This window comes from Cnephaeus nilssonii (assembly GCF_951640355.1).
Source record: "Cnephaeus nilssonii genome assembly, chromosome: 4".
In the NCBI taxonomy this organism is placed as follows: domain Eukaryota; kingdom Metazoa; phylum Chordata; class Mammalia; order Chiroptera; family Vespertilionidae; genus Cnephaeus; species Cnephaeus nilssonii.
This window is the reverse complement of record NC_137075.1, coordinates 32,620,746-32,639,033: the sequence shown is the minus strand read 5'-3', so window position 1 is coordinate 32,639,033 and position 18,288 is coordinate 32,620,746. Positions and strand designations below refer to the sequence as shown.

Genomic DNA, 18,288 nt, shown 5'->3' with positions numbered 1-18,288 from the left:
CAAGCCACAGGACCAGAGCGCCACCTGCTGGTAGTCCTCAGATGTAGGCTCCAAGAACCTGGGAACCCAGGGGTCTGGGGCTCAAGAGGATTTCAGGCTGAGTGGAGGCTGAGTTACTGCCATGTCTCCACAGGCAAGTTGTTCACCTCAAAGATCTCCTGCACTGACCGGCCATAGTGGTTGTAGGTGAGGCGCAGCTTTAACCGCAAGGGGGCCTAGGAATAGGAGAGTGGAAACCAGGGTTAGCACAGATGACTTCTCCCTTCCCTGGTCTTAGTCACAGGAGGCTCCTGGCGCTCACCTTGTTAGGATTGAGGATTCGGAGGATCTGGGTCACTGGAAGGCCACCCTGTGCTGGGACTGTGTCTCCACTGGGGGCCTGTAGCTGCAGCTGGAAACTCTGAACATAGGAGATGGGGCAGGTTCAGGCAAGCCCTGCACACCCAATAGTTTCCAACCCTCTTCCCATAACTCCCCAAGTGATCATCTCTGCATGGCACTCCCTTCTCATCTCATTCTCTTTCCCATCCACCTCCTCTACTTATTGGCCTTTTCTCCTGGAGTGCCCAGGCCACCTCTGAATCCTGGTCTTCTACAAACCTTGGGCACAGCGGCCTGGCAGATGAAGTGGGTGACATCACCCTCTGAGGCGTTGGTGGCAGTGACAGTGATTAAGAGCAAAGTAGGGGTTCCAGGGGGTCTAATAAAAGACAGATTCAGCTGTAGTCCTTCCCGCTCAAACACTTTGAGATTTGGGATGGGAGCTAGAGAAGAAAGAGAGAAGCAGCTTACTGTATGGACCAACGATGAGTTCATTCATTCTTCCATTCAACAAAATTTAAGTGCGCACCAACTGGGTGCAGGGCACTGCTTGAGATGCTAGTGACAAAGTGGGCAAGAAGTTGGAGCTGACAGTCTAGTTGGGGGAGAGAATAAACAAGAAAAGCAAGATAATCACAAACTATAATTGGTGCTAGAAGGAAATAAACTAGGCCAGAATAACTGGGAGGAACCAGGTAAAATAGGAGTGGCAGGGGAAGCACCTGACATTTTAGCTGAGGCTTGATGAGTAAGAATAAGCTAGTCATTTGATGTGCTGGGGAAAGAATATTCCATGTAAAAAGAACATGCATTGCCAAGGGCTTGAGGTGAGAGGGTCTGAGGAGCTAAGAGGGGTCAGTGGAGTGGGTAGTAGGAAAGTATACGAGATGGGCCAGGGAGGAAACAGGGTCTTCAGGCCAGGATAAGACATCTGGAACAAAGGGAAGACACTGAAGGCTATCTAGGAAGGGAGTACATGCCAGAACCCTTTTACCTACTAAGGTGGGGGGAACACAGCAGGGAAGAGGGTACCTGAACTTCAGTGCTTGGCTAAAGAGAAGAAACACATTTCTATACCTCCCCCTTCTCCGCCCCACCCCCCCGACATCTCCCTTTTACTGAGGCTTACCTGGGGCTAGGGGGGCACAGGGAAGGTCGAGCAGGTGTATTAAAGTGCCTTCTGGAGAGGAATCCACAGGGGGAGGCTGCTGGGAATCCTCAGAAGGTCCATCCAGGAGATCTAACAGATCCAAGAGCTTTGAGGCCTGTGGGGAAAGGGCAGAAGGATCAGGGCTAGGTATGGAAGCCCCACCAAGTCCTCTCCCCACTGGGGCTTCCGGCCTCCTTACCTGGGGCTCTGTGGGGACAGGGGCTGGTTCCAAAAGTTGGGTTGCTTCTTGGCTTTCCTTCACTTCCTCATCAGCCTGAGGGCCGCCTCGTTCCACAAGAGGCATCTTTTCTAGGATGGCCGCCCTGCGAGGATGGAACGCAGGTGTGTCCCTCTGGGTGGACCCTGCACTTTTTACAAGAGGCATGTGGCAGGAGGAGGAGGAACATGGAGCCCTGGACACACAGGGTTGGAAGTGCCCCTCTGACTTCCTAAGGTGGCACACTATTGATGGTTTCCAGGTGAGCAAGGAGGGTTGGCAGCCAGCTTAGCTCCAATGAACTGGATGAGGAGGGCACAAGTGAGGTTGTGACCCTGGTACCCAGAAAGGGACTTTGGGAAGAGGGCATTTGAGGAGAGGGCAGGGATTTGGGTTCTATGCTGGGGCAGACTGCCCGTCGCACCTCATGTGGTCGTACTTCCGGAAGAGTGTGTTGTACTCCACAGCCCGCTGCTGCAGCTCCACGTCCAGGCAGCTTCCATAGATGGACACCACCTGGCGGATGCGGCTGGGCCACAGGGTGGTGTGTGAGGGGGAATGGCAGTCTGCCTTGCCCTTCAACCCCAGGATGTGGCAGGGAAGGGAGAGGCCCCACAGAGCAGGGCGATGCCCATGATACTTGGCTCAAAAGGAAGAACCTAAGAATTGGGGGTAATGGGGTGTGTGCCTGGAGAGGAACTCAGAAACTGGTGGGCACCGTGAAGGGACACTGTCACTGGAGGCACCGAGAAGAGGGTCTCTGGGAGGGGCTGGGACCCCTTCTTACTTGTTGTCCCCACGGAGCCGGGTGCTAAGCTTCATGAGGGCTGTGAGGGCGTATCCTCGGGTGGCTGGCAGGGACATATGGGACTGCAGCACCCTTTCCAGTAATGCTAGCACTTCTTCTTCTTCCACCTTTGCGGGGGGGGGGGGGGAGGGGGTGGAGGTACAGGTAGTGACCCTGGGCCAGCCCTGCCCTCCCCGACAAGTCCCTCCTCAGTGTACCCTCAATGCAGGTCTCACCTGAAGTGGCTCAGTTTCCTCACAGCTCCCCTCCAGCAGAAGGTCCCCGTATTCCCCAATGCACCAGGCGGCCACTTGCACCAGCGGTTGCTGTGTAGGGTAAGAAACATGCTGGGCCAGTGTCTGGGTCCCCTCCTCACTTCCAGACCCTGTGACATCCCTTCGGGTTTGGAGGGGTGGGTAAAGGAAAGGGCCTTGGCACAAGCAAGTTATGTTAGTTTGTTCCCCCACTGCCCTGGTTCCTGGGCGTCCTCTGCCCTCTGGTGGCCAAGCGTCAGAACTACATGGTCTAAACCACAAAGGGTACAGCAAGGATGAAGTGAGGGTCCCTACTTAATATATGGAAAGAGGGCTACAGATACTGACTGGCATCCATTAATTCACTCAGCATTTAAGTAATAAAAAAGCCCCAAATACATGCATAAAGAGCTTTGATTGATCTCATTTGATCCGCAAGACAGTTCCGGGAGGTGGGCAGGGTAGAAAGCTGAGTGTGCCAACATAAAGAAAGTTACATTAGTCATCTGGTTACGCAGCCAGTGGGTACCAGATCCAGGACAGAAGTCCAGGTGTTCTTACCACAAGCAGGGCTCTGCCCTTGAGGATGTCCTCCACTAAGTAGAAAGTTATGACTTTGAGGGGAAAACCATTGGGAACCAGGTGTAAGGAGCAGTTGGCTGGGAGGGTTGGGCAGCCTGGAGTCTGGGTGGTGGAAACATTACCTGGGAGATGTCCTGTGCCAGGGCACTGTAGAGGCGGCGCACAGAGTAGGCGTGGAGCTCCTGGGCCCCGCCAATCAGCTGGGTCAGGTTGGCCACCGCGTCATCCCGAACATGGGTGCCCGCCTGGAGCAGTGTACATGGCCAAGTCAGTGTGGCGAGCCCTGCCCACTCCTGCCCAGCTCTCTCAGCCCAGCCCCTGCCTCACCATTGTCAGCACTCGCAGGATGGTGTCTATGTGCCATCGCTTGGTTGGGGCAAACCTAGGGGACACAGGGCATTTCCGTCCCAGCACTGACCCTCCCCAGACCCCACCCTCTCTGCCTCCTGGGCACCGGTCGCCTCACCTCTCTGCAGCCAGCAGGATTCCTGAGGCACAGTCTGCCCGCAGGTCAAGGGGGCAGGTCTCCAGGAAGCCCTGAAGCTCTTGTGTCATGGCTCGCACGTTGGAGCTGTTCACCAGAGCCAGGCTCAGTTCCAGGGCCCGCCTGCCAGGAGAAAGATGTGTCTCTACGAGGTAACTTAGGCCCTCCTCTTCCCCAAGCACCTGCCTTAGTCGCCTTACTCCAGCTGCTCTGAGCTGGTCCACATCTCGGCCACCAGAAGCTGGGCCTTCTGTCTTGCTCACCGGCTGAGAGAGGCGTCAGGTTCCCGAAGACATTCCACCACAGTGGGCCGGTGTCGCTGCACCGCGCTGTGATCAGACTGCACCAGTCGCAGCAACGATGTCAGGGCTACGTATCTGAACAGAATGGGAGAGGCCCCATCACGCCATGGCCCGCAGCCCTCCTCCCCGCACCATCCTGCCCTGGGTGCAGGGATCAGAATGAATTGGGAGACTCTGGGAGGAGTAGGGCAGAGGGCCAGGGTTCAGTGGCACAACCCAGCCAGACACATGGCATTTTTACCTAATATTCTTGTCACTGTTGAGCAAGAAGCGGCCAAGGATGTTGACAGCTAGAACCTATGGGAGGCAGAGGTCAGGGACAATTAGGGAAGGAGCAACCTGCTCCTTCAGGAGTGGGGACTGCCGGCCACAGGACCTGTCTTCCCGGCTGGGGTGGGGGGGGGGGCACAGGGGGAGGTATAGGAGATGGTACCCGCAGGCCAGCTGCAGAGCGGATGTCCACGATGGTGAGCACAGTCTCAAACAGGACCGCGCTGCCTGCATTTCGGCTGGTGTCTGTATTAGTGGCCACCTGAGTGGATGGGACAGAAGATGCATGTAAAATGGGCCCTGTCCTCTCCTCAAGTCTCTGGAAGGTCTCCACAATGTCATTCAGTCCTCAACCAGCTAACAAAGTTCCCTAAGCCCCCACACACCATGTGCCAGGGGCTACCATACTGAGACAGGCTGTGTCCCTCATGGATATCACAGTCTGGAGGGAAACGGAGACCCGATTATGTGGCCACCTCATGGTGAGTTACCACGTGAGAGCTGCCCAGGTGGGATCACAGAGCAACATACTTAACCAGCGCCCCTCCCCAGTCCCCCACCTGGGCCAGCAAGTCATTCATGCTCTCACTGCTCTCCTCGTGGTTCCGGCCCAGAATCCGAAGCAGACGAAGTATCTGGACCTGCGTTTGGGTTAAAGGTGGAGAGGTTCTTAGGGTAAGGAGCCAAGGGGCTGAGGAGAAAAATCTGACATTGAGGAGAGCATTGGGAGGGTCTGGAGGGTTTCCTAGAGCCTCCCTGTCCCTCTGCCTCCGCGGCACGGGTCCCGTAGGCCCTGGAAGGGGACCCGGAGATATGTGAGGCCAGCGGATTTGGGGACAGGCTGTTTTTTTACTGTTAGTAAACTGGATTTTCTGACCTTTAGGCATCCCTTCCCTGCACTGGTCCTCGGATGACCTGGGCAGCCCTGTGCCTGCCACCCTGCCCTGCCCAAGACACTAACTGAGCCAAAGTGTTCTCCGGGAGGTGACCCCTGGCCACGGGCTCACTGCCAAGCTCTCTGTTCCAGGGATACAGCCGAGAAGCTCAGCCCACCTGTAGGAAGGGGTCACTGACTCCAGATATGCTGTGCTCGGTGGAGTAGCCCGTCATCACCAGAGTCCGGAGGATCTGTACCAGCTGGGGCACCACCTGGAGGGAGGGCACAGCCTTATCGGGGCAGCCTTCCTCATCTCCTCAACCAGCAGCCCCATTCCAACCCCACTGCCCCTCTTTTCCTGGCCCAGGGCCTGTCCCTTCGCCAGCCCACCTTTCGAAAGTGCTTGAGGGCGGCAGGGCTTCGTTCGCAGAGCTCTGTGATCAGCGTGATGGTGCCCAGCAGGACGCCTGGTGTCAGGGCAGGGGAAGTGAGTGGTGGGCCAGGGGCACAGGAGAGTCTACCGTGTGTGTGCACATACTACCCTTCCCCGGTGAGCTACGGTTCCTGTCCCGTTTTCCGCCTTTGGCCACAGCCAGAGCTGAGGAGGGGATGGGGAGCCCCCGGGTCTCACCGTGGTGACGTTCGTGAAGCAGTTTGGCACAAACTGGGAGGAAGGTGTCGGAGAGCTCGGGGACTTTTCGGATCATGTGCACTGCAGTCAGAACAGCCTGCAGAGGTCAGGGGGCTCAGAGAGGACAGGGGTCTGCCAGGATGGGCCCCCCACCTCTGCCATACGGCACACAGGACAGTTTCCGGAGGGACAAGTATCTAGAGTCCCGCCATCTCACCTTCTTACGCACGTAGGGGCTTCGCTCCAGGAGCAGTTTCTCCACCTCAGTGGCCAGGTCCCGGCACATCTCAGCAGAGCCCATGGTGCTCAGAGTGCACAGGGCCAGGCCTTGTACGGCCGGAACACCCTGGCTCAGGTCGCTACAGAGTTTTGGGAGGACCGTCAGTCAAGCCTCCAGTCCTTCCAGTACCTACAGCAGGCAGCGCCCTGGGAGTCCCCAGTTCCCCACCCTCCCATCTCCCTGGTTCCAGAAGCTCTCACTTCTTGATGCTGTTGGTGATGAGCAGGTGGGCATCCTGCCTCTCATCCAGCAGAAGCATGGCCCCCAGGTAGCCCACCCTCTTGTCTATGAACCTGGGGGAGGCGATCAGTTTCAGGCACTCCATCTATAGGGAAAGAGGCAGACCCGGAAGGGACAGGAGTGAAACTGGAGGCACCAACATCCCTTTTCTATCTTCCTCCTAAACACCAGGTTACCTTCTCAGGGCACCATATCCCCCCACTCTCCCTTCAACCGAAGGAGAGGCTTAGAAAATTCAGAGTTGGTGGGTAGTTTCAAGAAAAGGAAGTTGAGGAGAATGGGAGAGGCGAGGAGGTGCCCTGAACGGGGCTGGCCAGAGAATGCAGGGTTCCGTCCACCTGATGACCAATAGGGACTGCAATGGGGAAGGAGGTCGGTGCCGCATGCTGTGAGGGCTTGGAACATTGTAGAATTAAAAAATAGGGGCAGCACAAATAGGCGAGCAGGTCCAAGACCCTATCCCACCAGCCTCCCTCACCAAACGCAGAAGGAAGGCACCCGGGAGCAGTACCTGTCCAAAGTGGGCGGGGTAGCCCAGCATGTGGACATAGAGCAGTTTGGCCAGCTGGCGGTGCCTTTGCAGAGGGTCCCCCTCGCGGAAGGAGGCCCGGATGTGGGCACACTCCTTTTGGATCACTTCCCGCTCCTGGGCCTGGGTCTTGGCCCCTCGAATCTCCTCGATTAGGTCTTGAAGCTTCAGCGAAGACATCACCATCCTGGGGGCGGCGCGGGGGGAGCACAGCCCGGGAATGGAGAGGGCTGTCACCGCCTCTGGCCTTCCTGCCCGGGCTTGCCCTGTGCCCAGGTCCCGAAGGCCGGGGTCCCACAGCTACTCTGAAACTGAGCCTCCATTCACCTTTCCCCACGGAAGTCTCCAAACCCCGCCCCCTCCTCCCCGCCGGCGGCGACCCCCCACTACGCATGCGTCCCCGCCCTGCACCCGCTCCTACTGAGCATGCGGTGGAACCCCGCCTATTTGCCCCCCTCCGCCCCACCTGGTTCCCCATCCCTGGCCCAGCCAGGCCTCTCCTTGCAGGGCGCTGCGCCGCTTCTCCCGCGGGATTCCTCCCGGCGCTCACACCTGAGGGCCCCGGCTTCCCCAGCACCGGACGCCAGCCTCACCTGGCTCCCGTCTCCGCTCCGCTCCGCTCCCCCAGGCGTTTCCTGGTGCAGGGCCGGGCGGGGTTGGTGCTCCGTCTGGTCCTTCCCTCTCCCCGCCCCCATCACGGGACCCCGCCCCCCTTGGGCCGCCTGCTGAGCCGTCTTGGGTACTCTGACCTCAGGCTTCGGAGTTTAGGGGAAGAACTCTCAACTACACGGAAGCCTTGAGACTGCTGACAGGCCCGAGGTTCCCCAAGAGGGCTCCACGCGGGGGTCCGCAGAGAGCTTAGGTTTGAAGACATCGCACCCCAAAGGAGATGACAGTCACCCCCTTTTTTGAACTTTTTTATTAATATATTATTTTTTTTTTTGTTAAATTTCTTTGTATTTTTTTTTTTTTTCCTGCAAGACTTGGTGTTGGCGGCACTGTTGTAGTTGAACTTCAATCCCAAATTCCATGAAATAGAAATCAGAAGTAAAGGTTGAGAGGGAAGGAAGGAAGGTGGCAGGCCAAGGAGTAAACAGAGTTTGACTAGAAAAAAAAGAAGAGGGTGTGTGTGTGTGAGAGTGTGTGGTGGGCATTCCCAGGCAAGGCCATTCCTTGAGGGAGGGGTTTGGCAGGCAGCTTGCCTCTGCCTCATGCAGGGGAGAGAGGGAAGATCCCCTGGGGACCTCACAGTCCCCTTTCCTAGGGCTTCCCGCCCCCAGGGGAAAAGTTAGTGCCAGGGATCAGCCACAACCTCAAACAGGGCTCCCGCCCACCTCGGCCCTGCCTGGAAAAGTGTATGATACATCGGCTTCCTGGGATCCCCTTTTTCTGTTTACCCATTTCACAAGATTCTGATATGATGTGGGAAGAGATATAACCTACTTAGAGATTAAGCTTGTCACAACTTTTGCTGCCCTGTGAGTTCCTGTCAACTGGTCGGGTTCCATTCCCCAAAACTGCCTCCCCCAACACAACTGCCAGAGTTGGGGAGTGGTGTCCTTGCTCAGGTGCCTCTAACCCTCTGCAGTAGGAATGTCTTCTTCAGGCCCCTTAGAAACTTAATCAAAGGCCACAAGTGAGTCCAGACCAACCAAATAAACTCTTAGGGGAGAGAGAAGGGTGGGAGAGGTCAGTGGGTGGACTTGGCTGCATTGGGCTCTTTCTTTCCTTTACACATTGCTCTTGACGTGGCAGGCCACCCTAGGGGGTTGGATGAGGGGCTGGCAGTGGAGGAAAGAAAGTGGGAGATGCTAGGGAGTCATCCCTCTTCATTTCCCTTCACATCTCTTTTTCAGGGAAGGATGGAATTAGGGAAGAACCTATCTCAGTGCTTGGAGGGGAGATAGGATCCTCCAAAGCCAGAGATGGTGACTGTACCTCCTCCAGCTTTTTCACTGGGCCTCAGAGGGGCATCAGGGCCCTGGGTTAGAGAGCTTGACCAGTATAGTCCCTCCTCCATTTCCTTCCTCCTTTCCACTCACCTTCCAGGAGACTCCTCAGGACACCAAAACCCCACCCGCATCCAAGCTCAGGTCTAAAGAAAAGATGGGCAGGGTGTGGGGCAATGGTCTGACTTAGATTTGTGTGTCTCAGAGAAGAGAGAAACTCTGAGCAAGAAAAGCCCTTCATATGTAAACAATCTAGAGAAAGAAAGAGCTGGGGTGGGACAGGGAGTGAGGAAGGCAGAGACAGATCCAGAATAAATGAGAGAATCTGCAAGGAGAGCAGGAAGGAAAAAGCAAGAGATAAAAACAAAGGAAAACAGAAAAGGAAAGGGAGAAGAAGGGAAAAAATATAGGAGAAAACACAAGCAGGAGGAGGAAAAGGGGAAAAAAAAAAAAAAAAAGGCAGATCAAAGGAGTGAAGAGGCAGCAACCGAAGCCAGAATTAGGCCAGGCAGGAGCCTTAGGTGAGGAGCTGGGAGAACAGGAACGCCAGGCTGAGGTCCAGGAGGGCCACGGCTCCCACCACCAGGGGGTTGGCAGCTCCCTAGAGAGACAGGGGAAATGCAGGCTCAGTCCCTGAGCACCGGGTCCAGTGACCCGTTCCACCTTCCTGCCCTGGCCAAGGTGGCAAAGCAGAAGGGTCCCAGACACCCCTCCTCAGAGGCCAGAGCATGGGGATCGCCAACTTCTGTCTGGGATTACAAAACACTCCTCTTCTCCCAGCCAGGGCCCCACCTTCCCTCCGGCTCCTTTAAGTCAGGAATAACCCTTCCTCCCGCCTCCTTCCACTCTACTCCCACCAGCATGTCACATGGCCCAGGCAGAAGGTGTCTGGCCTTAGTAGCATACATTGGCAGCAGCAGCTGGTACTGCAGTAAAGCAGAAAGGGATGAGGATGTGGTTGCTAGGAAACAGAAGGCCTGGAGTCCAATCAGCGTAGAGGGTTCTGGGGAAACTCCACCCCTCCTAGTTTTCTGCCTTCTTTCCTATTTCCCTTCTTCCCAGAAGAGGGAGGGAGAGTTGGGGCAGGGAGGGAACAAACTTTTCCTTTTTTATTTCTGGGCACCAAAGAGAGAAAGTGTGGAGGTGGGGTGGGGGTGGAGTAGGAAACTGGGAGCTGGAAATGATATGGAAGGAGAGCAGGGAAAGATGTTCTGGCTCTACCGTTAATTATTCATTTGTAACCTTGGGCTAGGTACTTTAAGTGCTCCGTGACTCAGTTTCCCCTTCTGTCAAAAGAGGGAGTTGGACATGATGGTCTCTAAGGTTTCTGCCAGCTCTCGAGTTTTTAAATGTGTTTGAGGTAGGATATAGTGTAAGACTGGGCAGGCACCGAGAAAGCTGGAGCCCAATCCAAATCCTCAGGGGATCAGAGGGAGGTCTGGAAAGGAGGAGAGGCAAGGCTGTGAGGAGAAGAGGGTCAGAAAGGAGTGAGACTCAGGGCACAAAGCGGGATGAAGGGCGTCCGTCTCACCGGCTGGGCTGGCCTCTCGGTTGCCGCTGGCTCCTCAAGCTCTTCCATCAGGCACCCAGCTCCAGGCCCCCTTGAGGAGGGGCCCCTCAGGACTGGCGTGGCCAGAGGCTCAGGCTCCGAGGCCCCTAGGGTCCTTATGAGGGGCAAGGGCTCTTCATCTTCCCCCTCCTCCTCGCGAAGACTTCCGGAACTGTCACTGCAGCCTCCAAGGAGTGAGGAACCGTCTCTGGGTCCTGGGCCCTGGATCCCAGCCTCATCCTCGGCCTCATAGCCAGCTAGTTCCTCTGCCTGCTCACCCGGGCCCCCCCACTCCTCAGGCCAAGTTTTAGGGCTGGAGAAGGGACCCCGGTCCCTTCCGGGAGGCAGTGGGATCCGGCAGGCTGGGGGTCGCCAGGGTTGGCGGCAGGAGGCAGGGCTGCTGGGCAGTTCCGGGGAGCCCTCTGAGGGGGTCAGTCCATTCTCGTACACTCCAGGGCTGTCCTCATCCAAGGGCTCTGTGTCGGAACCTTCCGAGTCCTGCCTGGGTCTGCGGCCTGGGGCAGGGATAGCTAAGAATCAGAGGGGCCAACTTGCCTTGGACTGCAAAAGCTACTGCTTTATCCCTCCAACTGGGCACCTCCCAGGACTTTGGTATCCCCAAACTTACAGCCAGTCATCGCAAGACCCAACTCCTTGTCCTTATGACTCTATTTCATCAATTCTCAGTTCTATTCCCAACCCTGCCACCCTCTGTCCTCTCAAACCCTCATATCTTGGCTTTCCCATCCCCAGCCTCCTGTGGGGATTCCCTCCCCCATTTCCCTTCCAGCTCCCCAGGGGGCCCACCCCCACCCCCAGCTTCCCATGCCTCACCTGGGGCCTCTAACATGGGTTGCAGGTCCTGGGCTATCAGTTTGGCCATTCGAGCAGCCTCCACAGCCTTCTCAGCCACGCTGCTGGCTGCTACGGCCTTTAGAAGGGCGTCTGCTGCCCTGTCAGGTTCCAGGGACAGGGATTTAGCAGATCTGCTCGGATGTCCCCGCCCCCTGGCCCGTGTCCCCACCACAGCACATCCCCTGGCCTTTGGTTTCCTCTTCTGGACCTGGGGTGTGCCTGCTGTCATCATACCCTCCTGGTCCTCTCACACCCTTCCAGCCATTACATTCTGTAGTAACACTTCCCTTCTTCAAGCTACAGGCCAGGCCAGGCCCTCCCCTGCTGCCCTCAACCCTATTATTCCATTCCTGTCCTGCTCCCTTCCTACTGAGAACTGAGACCTCACTCTTTTAGCACATCCCCCTGCAGTCCCACTTGCTTGGTGCTTATAAGCTATGCCTGCCTGCCCTCTTTACTGCTTGTCCCTCCTGTTGTTATCAACTCCTCTCACGCTCCCTGGGATCACACAGCTTTTTGTGGGGTCCAGGATGTTTTTCTGTACCTCAACTCTCCCCTTCTAACAGCATTTCCCTCCCCGCACCTAGCCTTTACTCTAAGCCAGTGGTCGCCAACCTTTCGGACCTCATGGACCACCAGTGGTCCGCAGGCCACCGGTTGGCGACCGCTGCTCTAAGCCACCCTCTCCCCGTGTTAGGAGCCTTTGCCTCCCTCCCCCACCGCTGCTAGTCCTTATTGAATCCTGCCTCTCCTTGCAGATTTCCTGACAGGAGAATCTCACATCTTGCTTTTCCTCAGCCTCTTCATTGATGACATTGTTCTCTGCTTCCTCACTGCCACTGCCCCCTGCCCCATCTCATCCTTTCTGAACTCTGGGAGTGGAGTAAGGGTGGGTTTCCCCTTTTGCTATTATCTATCCTCTCTCCCTGCCAACAGGCATGCTTTCTCGCCACTGGGTAATTCTACCTTCTGGGTAAGCTCCTGGTCTCCCTTCTACAGACCCCCTCCCGTCCCGCCCTGCTCCTTAGCTACAGGTTACCTCGAAGCATTATCAATCCGTTCCCTGCTGTTGTTTCCCAGTTCTCTCTCTGATTGATATCAGACACTTTTTAAAATTTTTCCCTTCCCTTCCCCCCTCTGTTGTTAATGGTAGATGCCTTGTAATCATTAAATCAGTTCTGTAATTCTGACTGATATACTTGCCATGGGTTTGAATGGGTCAAGACCCATGATTCCCTCTGGCCCCAGGCCCCTTTAATCTGGCCTAGGAAGACAGTCTAAGTATGGGGGTAGGGAGAAGGATGGTGGTGTCCACTGCAGACTTAGGTCCACCTGCTCTGCCTGTACCTTGGAAAATATGGTCAGCCTCCTCCCATCAAACCTGGTGGGTCAAGGACCTTAAGAGCCTGCTTGGAGGGACCTCAGATAATGCTATTTGTCCATCTTAGGGCTTTCAGACTCTATATGACCAGTCCTGTCCTAAAACTGAGCTGGTCTCAGGGTTTAGGGCAGGGGATGAGGATACCAGTCTTGGGTTACATTGAGCTCTGTTGGTGGTAAAAAACAAAAACAAAACCAAAAAACCCCCAGCAATGCTGACTATGTTTTTGAGTGGGGAGGGTGTGGATGATCAAGTCCAGGCAGTAGACCCAGTCTGTGCTTTGGCATCAGGCCAGGCTCAGGCTACCTGGCAAAGGCATTTGCTGCTAAGGCTCTGCTGTTTCCATGGCAGCTCACAGCCAATCAGGTTTGCCAGGCCTGTTGCTGGGGAGACCAACCAGCCTCCTCCCACTGCTTGATCTTCCAGCTACTGAGATCCCTTTATTTTCCCTGCACATGCCCACTCCCCATCTAGCCTGAAGTGCTCCCTGGTGCTCTGCCTTCCCCCTCCCCTGGCTTAAGGCCCTGGACACTAACCATCCAGATGTTCACACATGTATACAGAGAGACGTTCTCTGGCTCAGGCATCTATTCTGGATATGACATGTACACACACATCCCTGGTCACTCATTATACAAATCCACTGAAGTATATTTAGACATATCTTGATCTCTGAAACAGTCTCAAAATTAAACAAAATCCTTCAACTGTGCCCTCTCCTTGAAATAAAATCCAATATATAAAAATTCATATGTGTGAGTTGCATAAATCAGGGGCCTGTGGATTTCATTACAAATGGATTTTGGGTTCTCTTTAGATCTGGGCTATCTACTCCAGTCATCACAAGTCATATGTAGCTATTAAACACTTAAAACATGGCCAACCTGAATTGAAATGATGTGCTATAGGTGTAAAATACATACTAGATGGCAAAGATTTAGTAAAAAAAGGGGATGTAAAATACCTCATTTATAATTACATATTGACCATGGGTTGAAGAGGTAATATTTTGGATGTATTGGTTTAAATAAAAACATATTATTCAAGTTCACCTAATCTGTTTCTTTTTCTTTTTCATATGGTATTAGAAGACTTAGAATCACGTATTTGCCTTACATTGTACCAGACAGCTCTGCTTTAAATAACAAGGTTCTCGAGGGATGAAAATGTAATCTGATTTGCAGGAAAAAAATTCATTTACCAGCAAGCCTCCTCCCTTCAAATCTTTATCAGTGGGTAAAGAATGGGAGGCAGAGGAGGCAAAGCTCAGAGGGACTTGGAAAATACGGTCCTTTTAGGTGGATAGGTCAGCTGTACAAACTAGACCTCCCCAAGGCCCAGGGCTGAAATGCTATGGGACTGGGGGCGGGCTGAACTGTGGTAGGAATGCCTGCGCTGTCTCCTTGCCGAGGGCCGCTGCTCCCCATCTGAGGCCTGAAGGCTAGGTGAGCTGCCAGAAGAGGAAGACTAGGAACATATCTGAGGTCTGCGAGGTTTCTGGGCCTGCACAAGGCAGTGCTCATTGCTAATGCCACACACAATGACACAGGTCCCCACAAAAGACACTGAGACACACTCACATTCTAACACGGCTTCCCTCAAATACCCAGCCCCCCACAGTTACACCCACATCCACCTGTAGCCTCAGAAATAAACACTCCAAACTCCCAGCGCTACAACTGCCTGGCCCTAGGCCTGCTCTTCCCCACTAGGCCCCAGGCCACGTGTCTGGGTCCTCCTTTAGGCACCAGCCCCCTTCCCTGTCGCCAGGGTACCTCCTCCCCTTAGCCCAGCTTTGGTCTCTGCACCCGATGCCCACCTGGCAGCGGCAATCTCCTGGCGCTGGCGGGCAGCACTCACTGCTCGACGGGCGCCCTCGACGGCCCTGTCCACCTTCTCCTTGACTTTGCCCCGCCGAAGGGCCAGGGGCAGGAGGCTGCGCACGCGCCCCCCGTGCACCAGCCTGTTGCGCTTGTACTTGCCCTCTTCACGGGAGCCGTCGGGGCGAGTGGTGCGCCCGTAGCCGTGCCGCCGGTTGCCCAGCCACTCGCCCTCGTAGCGAAGCCCGTTGGAGCGCTGGCTCACGCCGTAGCCGCTGCGCCGGTCCGCGCGCCATTCGCCCGCATACACCTCAGTGGCAGAGCCCTCGATGAGGGCGGGCGGCGCCGGGGCCAGGGACCCGCTGGCCTCAGAGCCCGGGGGCCCGGTACTGCCCACCTCGCTGCTCACCTCGCTACGCAGGGAGCCTCGCTTGCTGCCCAAGGAGCTGCGGCGCCCGCCCGCGCGGAGCCCGCTCAGCAGCAGCGAGCGGCGGAAGAAGCCGCCGGCCACGGGGGTGCGCTTGCGGGAAGACGCACGGTCAGCGTCCCCAGGCCCGGCTAGCACGAAGCCGCCCCGAGAGCCGGAGGCCGGGCTGCCTCCCTCGTCGCCGGGCAGGGGCAGGGGCGGGGGAGGCGTCGGGGGGTCGCTGTGGCCGGAGTCCAGAGAGGTGCGGCGGGGTGAGCGCAGCAGCGCCGCCTGATGGTAGGGTACGCTCTGGCGCACCCCGTAGCCGTGGCGCTTCCCAGCCTGCCACTGGCCCTGGTAGGTGCCTGCGGGCGGGGTAGGAGGGGGAGAACGAATCAGGACCTGCTGCTCCTTGGACCCCAGGCCCCAAGCCCCTTGGAATCCTTAGCGTGGAAGTGAGGGGAGGGCACTAGGGCCGGGGACAGGCCGGGCTGGGTCGGAAGGTGCGGAGAAGCGCAGTGCAGACCGACAAGCAGCAGAGGTGTGAATTTGGGCAGTGTAGGTAGACAGGGGAGAGGGAGAGGCGCAGGCAGGCTGTGGTGTGTGGAGGACAGACAGTCCGGAGGGTGTAAGGGACAGGCTGGCGGAGTGTAGGAGACAGCCATGTGACAAGCAAACAGGACGAGGAGGGGCAAGCCGACCAAGGAAATGTGAGGGGACAGGCAGAGCAGGGGTGTTAGGGACAGGTAGGTGGAGAGGGGAGGTGCGTGGGACCGGCAGAGAGGCGTGTAAGGGGCTGGCAGGCGGGGGGGTGAGGGTCAAGTAGACGGAGGGGGGCGGGGGAGAGGGAGGAACAGGTAGATTGGGGGGAGGGAAAAGCAGGCAGGGGGCTGACAAACAAGGAGGGCGTGTGCGATGGGGGGGGGGGGGGAGGAGAGGACAGAGCGATGGGCGCCGGAGTGCACGTCGATGGGGATGGGGATGGGAAGAGAGCAGGGCATGGGGGTGGGGGAGCTATGGCAGGGAAAGGCATACGCGGGCCAGACCGACTGGGAGGCGCGGACGAGCAGACAGACAGCAGGGGCCGGGCCCGCACCTCCGTCGGAGTAGGTCTCGGTGCCGTAGCCGTCCTGGAAGCCGTCCTTCCAGAGCCCGGCGTAGCGCAGGCCGGACGCGCTCTCCCACACGCCGCTGCGCCCCTTCAGCCCGCCCAGCCACTCGCCGCGGTACGTCCAGCGGCTCTTGCGCTCCACGCCCAGCCCTTCACGCTTGCCCTGCTGCCAGTGGCCCTGGTAGCTGTGTCCGCCGGGCCCCGTGAAGACGCCCAGCGACTCGAAGCCGTGCGCCCAGCAGCCGCTGTACTCGCCCTGGGCGCCGGGCCCGGTGCACACGCCGTAGCCATGTGCCCGCCCCGCCTCCCAGCCCCCCACGTAGCAGCCCCCGTCGTCAAAGTCGAACTTGCCCCCGGGGGACATGCATGTAGTTGGCGCGGCCTCAGCCCCCCGGCGGCTCAGCGCATCCTGGGGCTGGAGAGCCGGCTGGGGGCCTGGGAGCCGGGCGAGGCCTGGGGGCGGGGGCAGTTAGACTGGGGCCGGGCGGGGGGGCCCCAGCGCGGGCTGGCAGGGCCGGACCCTCATCCTGAGTGGCTGCGGAGAAAGAGGGGGGAGGGGGGAGTGGTGAGCGAGGCCCCTCCTCTTTGCCCGCGGCTCCTTGGCCCCGTGGCTCGGGGGCATTAGCACCGCCCCCAACCCCCCACCTTCGGTAGCATCTCACAGCAGCTCCTAAGCTTTGGAGGCACGGGGGCTCCCTCCCCTCTCTATTCTGGTAGAGGACCCCCTCCCATGACTTTGGGTCCCAACCCCAAGCGGGAGTCCGTCCCACTTCTCCAACCTAGAACCCCAAAGTGTCCAGTGTGGATGGCAGTTTGGGAGAGGGGGCTGGGCAGAGGCTTAGGCCCTACGCTTCCTTGGCTGCTGTCAGGACCTGTCTGTCCCGGTTCTCTGGCTTCCCAGGCAAAGGGGGCAATGTAGCGGAGGAGATCTGAGCTAGGTGGGCAGAGGGTTTGGTGGGGGAAAGGGTAGGGATGGGGGAGGCTCTGCAGGGCCAACGCGAGGGTGGGGGTGGGCAGCCAGGCAGGAGGGAGTGGGTAGGTTACTCACCATGTGGGCTGGGGCTCAGGCTGCCTCCCAGGCACGGCGTCCATGGCTGGATACCTCCACTCCGACCTCGCCGGGACAGACCAAGCCCCCTCCCCTTCCGGAGAGACTGCTCCAACCCCGAGAGCAAAGGTGCCGGAGCCCAGCTGGAAGACCAGGCGGGGTGTGTGTGTGTGTGTGTGTGGGGGGGGGGGTAGTGGCGAGGGAAGCGGGGAGAATAGTGTAGGGGAAAATTCTGCCTCGGATGGAGATAGGGAAGAGGAGCTGGGAGCTGGGTGGGAAGGGAGAGGGGGCTACCAAGAAGGGGTGTTTTTATTATGTTTTTTTCTTCTTATGGTTGGGAGAGGGGGAAAAAATATCAAAATACCGATTCCATCCCAGCACAAATCAATGTTTGCTCCATCCCAGCATCACGGGGGAGGCTGGGCCAGGCAGATTTAAAGGGGCAGGGAGAAGAGAGGAGAGGGGAGGGTGGGGAGAGGAGATAGAAGAAGAGATAGCGGCGACGATAGCGGTGGTGGGAGAAGCACAAGCAGAAAAGGATGGATGCCAGATAAACCTGCCGTGAGGAGGCGGCAGATAGACCCTAGAATGAGAGGCACAGAGACCCCCACGGTGGAACCCCCCCACCCCCCACCACCACCCTGAGATTCTGGCCGGCAGTGGGGCGAGGCCGAGGGGAGGGGAGAGGAGTAAGGGGGAGGAGACTAGCTGAAGATGGGGAGGCTGGGGGGAGGCCGAAGCCTGGCAGGGGAGGAGAGATGCTGGCAAGGCGCTGAGAGGGCAAGAGGAATACAAAGAGAGAGGCGCAGGGGTGAGAGCTGAAGAGGAAGATGCTGGCGGAGAGAGAGGAAGGGAGGGAGACCCATTCTGGGGCTGGTGAAGGATGGGAAGGAGGAGAGAAGCGGGGGAGGAGAAGGGGGGAGAAAAAGAAAAATTTACATATATATATATATGGAGAGAGAGAGAGAGAGAGAGAGAGAGAGAGAGAGAGAGAGAGAGAGAGAGAGAAATAAGGGTTGTGATGGGAGAGGGAACGCTCTGCAGGGAAGGGCAGATAGGGGAAGCATGGAATCCAGGCGGAAGAGTCTGAGCAGAGGCTGGAGGGCTGGAAGTGGTGTTGTGGGGCTCTGGGGAGAAGGATGAACCTGCCAGCTGCTTGGACTGAAGCCAGGAATCCTTTGATGTCTATGTCCACCAAGTCCACTGTCCTCCCTAAGAAACCACTGCAGGGGGACCAGGAGGCTC

At 57.4% G+C, this 18,288-nt stretch overlaps 2 protein-coding genes across 3 annotated transcripts; both read right to left on the bottom strand.

The window, feature by feature from the left end:
- Positions 1 to 62: 62 nt before the first annotated feature.
- On the bottom strand, positions 63 to 7,582 carry AP1G2 (adaptor related protein complex 1 subunit gamma 2). Of its 2 annotated transcripts, none has more exons than XM_079768953.1 (22): positions 7,518 to 7,582; positions 6,907 to 7,111; positions 6,356 to 6,480; positions 6,093 to 6,234; positions 5,876 to 5,972; positions 5,635 to 5,711; positions 5,421 to 5,516; positions 4,928 to 5,008; positions 4,531 to 4,629; positions 4,339 to 4,394; positions 4,059 to 4,172; positions 3,778 to 3,918; positions 3,639 to 3,693; positions 3,434 to 3,556; positions 2,712 to 2,801; positions 2,476 to 2,603; positions 2,113 to 2,217; positions 1,671 to 1,794; positions 1,451 to 1,586; positions 601 to 764; positions 302 to 400; positions 63 to 215 (listed from the first exon to the last, which is right to left on the bottom strand). In XM_079768953.1, exons 2-22 carry the CDS (start codon positions 7,108 to 7,110, stop codon positions 114 to 116), a joined length of 2,358 nt encoding a protein of 785 aa, XP_079625079.1. In that variant the 5' UTR covers position 7,111; positions 7,518 to 7,582; the 3' UTR covers positions 63 to 113. The 2 variants fall into 2 exon arrangements, 1 of the variants encoding a protein (XP_079625079.1); XR_013813427.1 differs by lacking the exon at positions 63 to 215 and adding an exon at positions 793 to 916 and having other exon boundaries at positions 386 to 400; positions 601 to 700.
- A 1,808-nt stretch (positions 7,583 to 9,390) lies between these two features.
- On the bottom strand, positions 9,391 to 17,071 carry JPH4 (junctophilin 4; the record flags this gene model as incomplete). Its single annotated transcript, XM_079768014.1, has 6 exons — positions 17,044 to 17,071; positions 15,981 to 16,530; positions 14,478 to 15,249; positions 11,257 to 11,375; positions 10,405 to 10,937; positions 9,391 to 9,474 (listed from the first exon to the last, which is right to left on the bottom strand). Exons 2-6 carry the CDS (start codon positions 16,357 to 16,359, stop codon positions 9,391 to 9,393), a joined length of 1,887 nt encoding a protein of 628 aa, XP_079624140.1. The 5' UTR covers positions 16,360 to 16,530; positions 17,044 to 17,071.
- Positions 17,072 to 18,288: the final 1,217 nt, after the last annotated feature.

Coding starts and splice junctions, on each gene's coding strand:
- AP1G2 (XM_079768953.1), bottom strand. CDS start 7,110: ATGGTGATGTCTTCGCTGAAGCTTCAAGACCTAATCGAGGAGATTCGA. Junction 5,712..5,875: donor GCTTCACGAACGTCACCACG/GTGAGACCCGGG, acceptor CCCTGACACCAG/GCGTCCTGCTGGGCACCATC. Junction 3,557..3,638: donor TCCTGCGAGTGCTGACAATG/GTGAGGCAGGGG, acceptor ACACTGCTCCAG/GCGGGCACCCATGTTCGGGA.